This window comes from Epinephelus lanceolatus, chromosome 11 (genome assembly GCF_041903045.1).
Source record: "Epinephelus lanceolatus isolate andai-2023 chromosome 11, ASM4190304v1, whole genome shotgun sequence".
NCBI lineage: Eukaryota > Metazoa > Chordata > Actinopteri > Perciformes > Serranidae > Epinephelus > Epinephelus lanceolatus.
In genome coordinates, this window is record NC_135744.1 from 43155487 (window position 1) to 43165000 (window position 9514).

Consider the following 9514-nt stretch of genomic DNA (forward strand, 5'->3'; position numbering starts at 1 on the left):
ACCAGCATCTCCAGCTCCTTTCTCCTCCTTCAAACACATCACTTACTGACCTCATGGACTACTACAACCATAATCTTCACTCTATCCTTGACTTTCATGCTCCACTAAAAACCAGGACAGTCACCTTCACCCGTTCCGCCCCCTGGTTCACAGAGGAGCTGAGACTGCTGAAGAGGACCGGCCGAGTCCTTGAGCGGGCCTATGTCACATCTGGGCTGACGGTGCATAAGTTGGCCTATCGGGAACATCGACGGAGATATGCCAAAGAACTCTCCAAGGCCAGGTCAGCACACTACTCCAACATCATTAACAATAACCCAGGTAATTCCAAACAACTCTTTACCACCGTCAAACACCTTCTCAAACCTCAGACTTCTCCACACCACAACCAAACAGTCACCCAGTGCAACAAATTCTTGGATTTTTTTACCTCCAAAATACACAATATCCGCGCATCTCTCTCCTCCGCCAACAGTTCTATCCCATCAGGTGACATCGCACCCACCACACAACACCTGTCTCAACTCACCCCCACAGTGCAGCAGGAGGTTGAAAAAATAATCAGTAAATCCAAACCGTCCACATGTTTCCTCGACCCCTTCCCCTCCCCTCTGCTTAAAGCTCACTGTCATTCCATCAGTCAACTAATAACAAACATAATTAATCTCTCTCTTCAAACCGGCCACGTTCCGGCCAGCCTCAAAACAGCTATCATCAAGCCCCTCCTCAAAAAACCCACTCTTGATCCTGAATCTCTGTCAAACTACAGACCCATCTCCAATCTCCCCTTCATCTCCAAAACTCTTGAAAGAATTGTATCCATCCAACTTCACAACCATCTTAAATCAAACAGTCTGTATGAAAAATTCCAATCTGGTTTTCGTCCCTCCCACAGCACCGAGACAGCTCTCATCAGAGTCACCAATGACCTCCTGATGACCTCTGACTCCGGCTCCACTTCCCTCCTCATCCTTCTCGACCTCTCTGCTGCTTTTGATACTGTTGATCACCACATCCTCCTTCACCGCCTCCAACACGACATCGGTATCTCTGGCACCGCCCTTCAATGGTTTCACTCTTACCTCACGGGAAGGACCGAGTTCGTAGCCCTGGGGGATGCTAAATCCCACCCCCACTCTGTTGTCTGTGGGGTCCCCCAGGGCTCTGTGCTCGGTCCAACCCTCTTCACCATCTACATGCTCCCCCTTGGTCGTGTCTTCAGCAGGCATGGAATACAATTCCATTGCTATGCTGACAACACACAACTCTACCTCAAGGTCACCCCCTCCTCCACTTCCTCCTCCTCTGTCACTCAACTGGACTCCTGCCTGGAGGAGATAAAGGCTTGGATGAGTGAAAACTTCTTACAGCTGAACAGCTCCAAAACGGAAGCCATTCATATCGGCACCCCTCACCAGCTCCGTTCTTCCCACATTTCCTCCGTCTCTTTTCTCGGCCACAACTTTTCCCTCTCTCCTTCCGTGACTAATTTGGGAGTCAGGTTTGACCCCCATCTTAGCTTTGATGATCACATCAACCATATCTGCAAGACTTCCTTCTTTCACCTCCGTAATATCGCCAAACTCCGGCCATCTCTCTCTCGTCCTGCAGCAGAGAGGCTCGTCCATGCCTTTGTCTCCTCCAGGCTGGACTACTGTAACGCGCTCTTCATCGGGATCCCGGGCAAGAGCCTACAAAGGCTCCAATATGTCCAAAACAGCGCTGCTCGGGTCCTGATGAGAGTGCGTAAACATGAGCACATCACCCCCATCCTTCACACTCTGCACTGGCTCCCCGTTCACCTCCGCATCGAATTCAAAATCCTCCTTCACACCCATCACTGTCTGCACGGTGTAGCCCCCACCTACCTCACCGAACTCCTCAACCCACTTACCTCAGCCAGAACCCGGTCAGGCCAACTGCACCGTCTGCGCCCGCCCAGGACTCGGCTCAAGACTATGGGCGACAGGGCCTTTGAGGCTGCTGCTCCCCGTCTGTGGAACGCCCTCCCCAACCACCTCAGGGCTCCACAGTCGGTGGATGCTTTTAAAAAAGGACTCAAAACCTTCCTTTTTCAGAAAGCATCCACCGACTGTGGAGCCCTGAGGTGGTGAGGCTCCAATATGTCCAACAAGATTGCGGGTCAGAAGCAGCGCAGCATGACAGAGCTTTGAGAGTCCCGGGTAGCGGGAAAGGGACGGGCAATCCTCGCTGATGTATTACATCCTCTGCATGGCGAGTATGAATTATTACCATCAGGACGGAGGTACAGAGTGCCGTCTCTTAAGACCTCCCGTGCCCAGAGGTCCTTTATACCTTTTAGCATAACTCTGTTAAACAGAATGGGTGAACCTGGGTGATGCTATGTGGGCACTTTGGTTGTTTTGTTTGTTGTTTTGTTTGATGGATGTTTAAATTGTCTTTATTGTAATGTCCAATGTTATGAATTGTCTGAGGGTTTTGTCTTCATTGTAATGTTTTATGTATCTTCATCTGGTTTTCTGACGGCCACAGACACAAGAAAAATTTCCTACAGGACAATAAACAATATATCTACTGTCTTCACAATTTATTGTTTCTTATCTGTGAAATTAAAGTAAATCAAAGCTTTGTTTCCACTGAGGGAAATGGTTTCAGCTTACACAGACAGACAGGAGGTCTGCGTCACTGTGACATGTAGGTACATTAATGGGGAGGTGCACGTCAGGCTATAGTTTAGGGTACGGCATAGACTCTACGTCAACTCAGAGCCTGCACTGTAGGTACAGCGCTGATTGATGCAGAAGTATAAATCCTGCTGCAGCTGTGAAAGTCTCTTCAGACTTGTGGTGACCACAGACCTTATTTCAGACATCTAACCCTAAACCCTCTGACTTTGAGACGAGGGAACGGGAGTGGTGACATTTGAACTCATTTCTGGGTTTTTGGACTCGTTCCTGGCGAGCTCCGTTTTGTTATGCTCAAGAAGTTAATGACAAGCAGACAGTGTTAGCTAGCTAGCACTGTAGCTGGTTGAAAAGTTGTGCACATTAAATTATATTACACAGATATTAACCAAAGAAAACAAGACACATTGATGCTTGAAAAACGTTTTAATCTTTCCTCAAGACAATGAATTATTTTCCAACATGTTGCTGTCAGCTGAACACACACTCCTCTACTGAACGTCCAGCCTAAATATTGAGAATACGATCAGACCAAACTTTTTTCCTACACGTTGCGTGTGTTAACAGACCAGTCCTGCTCTCTCCAGTATGGCAGCGCCATTAATGCATTGCTGCAACAGGCTGATACAGTCAATGTTAATAATAATAATAATACATTTTATTCATAATGCCCTTTTCATCAAAAGATCTCAAAATGCTACAGGTTAAAAACAAAGAAAGATAAAAAAAAGGAAATGGAAGAGAATAAAAACAAGATGAGCAGTTATTTAAAAGGTTTTAAACAAAAACAGATCTTTGTCAACATTCTTTAATCCACAAATTTAAGGGATCTTTATCAAAAATGTCTGTGTATGTAAAAAATCCATCCTGTGTGTTTTTGCTCCCTGATCATATTTTTCTTACATCTCTTCAACAGCTGTAATTTTGGTAATTTTCTGTCCTTGTATTTCTGCATCTGCTGAGAGTGGCATTTTATTAAGGAGACTTTCTTTAAAATCTCCCTTCAGGTCGAAGCCAAATGCTTTTGCCAGAAGTCGAGAGGCCACAACCAACGTGTGCACCTGTTGGTTGAACTCTGCCTCCAGGTGAGTCTCCTTCTTCGTGGCTTTAATGATTCCCATAACCTGAATCTTCGCATTGTGGGTGCCGACACTTTGAACCTGCGTAAAGACAGATTGATATTAACAGACAGAGTTCAGGATATGATGGAAAATACATTTAAAACCATTTAATAAAAGTGTTTCAACACCTAACGGCTCATAGCCTGAGCAGTGAAGAGGGTGTGATGTCTGATTCAGATGTTCTTTGTTCCACAGACTAAACAACAAACATGGCCGACTGGTGACTTGGAGAGAAGCGGAGCAGAGAGATCACAGGTACCTTGTCAATTCTGGTGTATCCAGTTGAGTCCAGCGAAATGTTGTCATAGTACTTCTTGGTCTTCATGTTGGAAACCTTAATGACATCTCCGGGTGATAATCCTTTGCACTGCTCGGTGGTGTCGCCCCACATGCAGATCCTGATGGAATCAGTCTCATCTTCCAGCTGGAAAGTTTGCTTCTTTGTCTTCTCCTGTTTGTGCTTCACATTAACTTTTTCCACAGGATTAATCTGAACAAACACAAGATCAAAACAAAACTGTAGATAAAGCCTAGAAATCACTCTTATTAACTGGATACTCATGAGCTGGGAGGGTTACACCGTTAACTGATTAATTAAATGAGATCAGTGAGTCCAGTCAGTCCTTTAGTTACAGTAAGACTGAGTAAAGTCCATACGTGACAGTGCGTAGACATCGATTACAGAGCAGTTACACATCATGGTGAGCTGTAAATTCTCTGGTTCAAACTCACCTCTGTGACGGTTCCTTCCACAGTCACTTCGGTCCTGTCAGCAGCTGATTTGGCTTCTTTAATGGAGTAAACTGGGCTCTCAGGATAAATCAGCTTCTGTGCTTCCATCTCCAGCTGCTCTGGGACATCGACAGAACGTGTCTGTGATACTATGCTAGATGTGGTAACCTTAGGACCAGACTCATCTTGTATTAGCTTCCTGAACAAGTAGGAGCTCCCCTCCTGTAATTTTTTATGGTGATCTTTTCCGTATACTGTCATTTTAATGCTGCCTGTTTCATCTGCAACCCCCAGATAAAATAAACACTTTTTCTCTTTCGCTTTGGTTTTGTATGTGCGCAGCCCGGATTTCTGAACAACTTTTGCAGCAATGAATTGTGTCTCAAGGATTCCGGTGGATTTCACATCGCAGATGGATATCTTCTGCATGCAGGAGAGAAAAAATCAGTGTTAGTGTAATTAGTTTAACATATCTATATGTGGTAAAGGTTTGTGTTGATATGACATCATATAGGCTCTGACAGTATTTAAGTTTACACAACAGTTTCTGTATGTTTTGAACAGTGTTTGGCAGAGGACTATACTGAGGTTATGTTTATATTTACTTTATTTATGTGTTAGCATGCGGGCACAAGTTATTTACGTCAGGTATGGTGCCGTTAGGCAGTTTAGTGCGTATGACAGTAGGATATTGGGGAGGTCATGCGTAAAGACGACATGAGGTTTGTGTTGATTTGGATCGTAATAAGTTTTTAACCATGTTACGCAGTGTTGAAATATAATAATGGGAATATGAGAGCTCTGGCTTGTTCGCAGTCATCGTTAGGAAAGACCAGGTGATGCAAATTTCAAAGCTTTATAAATACTTTGCATGGTCAGTGCTCAGTAGCGCCCCCTTTGGCAAGTCTCACAAGCTCTTTTTATACAGGAATTGTGCAAATTAGCAGGAAAGCCCAATCAGTGTTTTTTCAGCATTGGCAGTATAAAAACAAAATCAGGGAGTGCAGCAAAATGCCACCTACCTACTTTTGTTTATACAGAATGCGCCTTTTTCGGGGCAATGGGGGGCGTGAGCAAGTAACAAAACGTGTAGCTCAGCGTGTGACGTAAACAGTGACGTGGGAGGGAAGCCGCGGCTGGTCAGTCCTTCGGTGATTCTCTCGTAAGTCGGCCCGTTCTTCACCGTCCCCGTCATCTGACGGTTAATGGCCTCTTCGTTTGTGAGGACAAGGAGGGCGCGCAATTCCTTGTCTCCCCAGTTGCTCATCTTTACAGTGTCTGTCAGGTTTGTGTTTCCCTCTTGCTACTAGCTGCTCGCTAATTCCTGCTATCAGCTGTTTCCTCTTTATCCACCGCCAGTGGCTCGCACGTGCGGCGTCATCAACAGCTCCTCCCACAAGTCATCAACAGCCCCTCCTGTTGCGGAAGGGCGCCTCCTTCTTTTTAAACCAATAAGGTTCCTCCAATATGTCTACCCTACGAGGCGGAAAATTGGGCACCTCGGATCAACTTGCCAATCCGGCTCTGTGTGTCTAAACGCTCGCAGCTTGCCGGCTAAACAGCCCAACAGTCGCCGAAAATCTGGCAGTGTAAAAGGGCCTGAAGCTAAAGTTTGGGCACCCTGCATGGTCAGTGCTCAGTAGCGCCCCCTTTGGCAGGTACCACAGCTTCTAAACACTTTCTGTATCCAGCTCAGAGTCTTTCAGTTCTTGTTTGGAGGATTTCTTGCAGCTCTGTGAGATTCTTGGGCCGTCTTCATGCTCTGCTCTTTGAGCTCTATCCACAGATGTTTAATGATGTTTAGGTCGGGGGACTGTGAGGGGCGTGGCCAAACCTTCAGCTGGCTCCTCTTGAGGTCGTCCATTGTGGATCTGGAGGTGTGTTTAGGATCATTGTCCTGTTGTAGAAGCCATCCTCTCTTCATCTGCAGCTTTTTTACAGATGCTGTGATGTCTGGAATTTAACTGAATCCATTCTTCCCTCTACCTGTGAAATGTTCCCCGTGCCACTGGCTGCAACACAAGCCCAAAGCATCATCCATCCACCCCCGTGTTTAACAGTTTGTTCTCCAAACATACCTTTGCTCATTGTGTCCAGAGAGTTCTGTTTTACCTTCATCAGTCCACAGGACTTGTTTCCAAACAGCATCAGGCTTGTTCACATGTTCCTTTGCAAACTTGTGATGCTGAATTTTGTGGTGAGGACACAGGAAAGGTTTTCTTCTGATGACTGATGAGGTGTGTCTGCACAGTAGAACAGTGCACCACCACTCCAGAGTCTGACAAACCTTCCTGCAGGTCTTTTGCAGTCAAACAGAGGTTTGATTTGCCTTTCTAACAATCCTACGAGCAGCTCTCTCACAAAGTTTTCAGCTTGACCTCCACAGTTCCTGTTAACTGCCATTTCTTACTGACATGACCAACTGAGGAAACAGCTCCCTGAAAACACTTTGCTATCTTCTTCTAGTCTTCATCAGGTCTTTTAGTTTTCAGAGTGCTAGGCAGCTGTTTAGAGGAGCCCATGGCTGCTGATTGTTGGGACAAGGTTTCAGGAGTCAAAGTATTTATAAAGCTTTGAAATCTGCATCACCTGGCCTTTCATCTTTAACTTCATCAGTTCATCTTATACTCACTTAACTATCCAGTAAATGAAATTTTGACCAGGGGTGCCCAAACTTTTGCAGCCACTGTAGAAACATAGTGTAGCTGTCAAATGTTTCAGCCATTAAAGAAAATTCAAAGAAAAATCACTTACCTGAGAAGGAGTGTTTCTATCCTGCAAAACAAAGAGCTCATCAATGCTCAGTTCTTAAATATCAGACACTAACATGGTTACTGTATATTCTAAAATACTTTAGTGCTGTGTTAGTGAATGTTGCCACAGAGCCACAAGACATAATGTACTGGAAGTATTTTGACATCCATCGTATTCGCCAGTTTGTACGAATGTGCACAAGGTGAATTAACTAACTAACTCTCACCATGTTGGGTTGGGAGCTCCTCTGCTGATCTGTAAAAGGAGAGACAAACATCAGGCATTGTTTCATATCTGATCTATTTCATTCATCAGCACTTTCAACTAAAATTAAAGTCTTGTTTAATTGATCTGCATACAGGCAGTGTCAGTTCAGATACACACAGAAACAGCAGCCTCCTTTATTCTGACTTACTTAAATTCATTTAATACAGATGTTTGTTCTGTTAACGTTGGTAAAATGTATTCCAGTCGTTGTGGCTGAAAAGGCTGCTCATGTAAATGTGGTGGGGGTGAAACATGCTGTGGTTCAAAAACATTTGGGAATCAGTGATTTCAAATAATTTGGATAAACTGCTGATTTGTTTCTGATCTGTGTCACAGTCTGTTTCTTTTAGTGACCTCACCATTTTCACACATCTCAGATATTAACTTGGTGAAAGTAATTTTTTTTTTATTGCTGGTAGAAATGGTGAATAAAACTGTGAAAATAAGTGACTGATAAAAACCGTTACTACAAATTACTCAGGATTTTAGACTGAAGTGGGGCCACATCTGTCGGCACGTCATCCCTCTCCTCACGTTTCCTCTTCTGCCCTGAAAAATACATTTGAAAATATGGATTTAAATACAAACACAGATAGTTCAGTTCACTGTTTGTGTCCTGTGTGAAACCAAAAGTCAACATTGATTTATTTGAACGTATGTATGTAACCTGACTTACGTAGCGTACTTAACTTTGTCACGTTAAGTATGTAAGTAAACATAATGTTGTCTACGTAACATAATGTTACAGACAAACGCAGGACTTTGACCCAGGAGATGGCTGTTTGTGTCCTGTGTGAAACCAAAAGTCAACACTGACTTATTTTAACCTAAACTGAACTGCGACCTGCAAAATGCTTCGGGTCTCATTCATGAAGTGTTCCTAAATCTGTGAGTAGAGCTGCACGTAAAAAACCTTGGTGATAAAAATTTACACCGGATTCATGAACGCAGCAGAAAACTCGCATCTGATCGTAGACACGTATTTATGTTGAATAAATCATAAACTGACAGCGTGCGCGCCCTCTTCAGCAGTTAGCATACATCCCCACCCATGAATATCCAGTGACGGAGCAAACAAAGAAAGAGAAAGAAAAACTTTTCTGACACTGAGACTGAAGTTATTTTAGGTGAAGTGAAGCTGAGAAAAATCATTTTATTTTCTTCTGTTAGTGGTGGTGTGTCAGAGACAGGTTACATCAGGTAACTGGTGCCGTTAACTCTGTTTACTGTTTTGTAAGAACCTACAAAACCGGCTCCACATCAAACTGGATACAGAATAATCCATTTGGAATAATCCAAAATGTGTTGTTTGCCCGACAAGCAAGTTTGAGTCGAGCCCCTCCCTCTTCAGTCTTCCTTGTGTCAGCTGCACGCAAATCAAGCACTGTGCAGAGCAGCATCACGTCCCCATCTCGGACAGCCACGTAACAACTGTGGTTGCCCTCAGCCTCGGCATTCTTTGCCTCTGTTGTGAAATTAAACCACTATAAAAACATCTTAATACAGGCAGTCTGATGTCGCCAATAATCACCGTTAAGTTTAACAACAAGTCAGACAGTCTGGTGTAAAATCACACCGTCTCCCTCCAACTCTCTGTGTCTGCTCACACTGGGCTGCTGGTGAACTCTGATCTGACAGACACTGAATCGCCTTCCCACGTCCACAGGTCTTATTAAACCAAAACTCATTAAAAAATAAAGTTTACGTTTCCCAGTTTTAGTTTTAGAAGTTTTAGAGTCCTCACATCACTTGCAGAGATCCAAGGGGAGAGGAGGTAGCAACACAACTCCACCTAATGGAGGCTGACGGCGCCCCAGATTCAAACGTCCAAGAACACATAACTGAAACCACAAAATATCTCCATACTGCTCGTCTGTAGTGATCCAAGAGCTGCAGGCTACAATGAGGCTAACAACAGAGTTCAAATGAGGTTTTTCCAAACAGCTTTTTATGTCGGGGCTTCAGGACACTTGG

General features: G+C 44.3%; 1 protein-coding gene across 2 annotated transcripts in view; it reads right to left on the reverse strand.

Annotated features, from left to right (window-relative positions):
• Window positions 1-3078: 3078 nt before the first annotated feature.
• Window positions 3079-9514, reverse strand: part of LOC117262491 (uncharacterized) — a 7720-nt gene continuing 1284 nt past the window's right edge. Inside the window, exons 3-8 of one of the 2 annotated variants that reach the window (XM_033635495.2) lie at window positions 8018-8089; window positions 7500-7528; window positions 7274-7294; window positions 4520-4633; window positions 4047-4277; window positions 3079-3826 (exon numbers count right to left, since the gene is read on the reverse strand). In XM_033635495.2, the coding sequence (XP_033491386.2) occupies window positions 3566-3826; window positions 4047-4277; window positions 4520-4633; window positions 7274-7294; window positions 7500-7528; window positions 8018-8089 (728 nt within the window). In that variant the 3' untranslated portion in view covers window positions 3079-3565. Of the gene's footprint in view, window positions 3827-4046; window positions 4278-4519; window positions 4943-7273; window positions 7295-7499; window positions 7529-8017; window positions 8090-9514 lie in introns of both variants that reach the window. The other variant, XM_033635487.2, reaches the window with a different exon arrangement.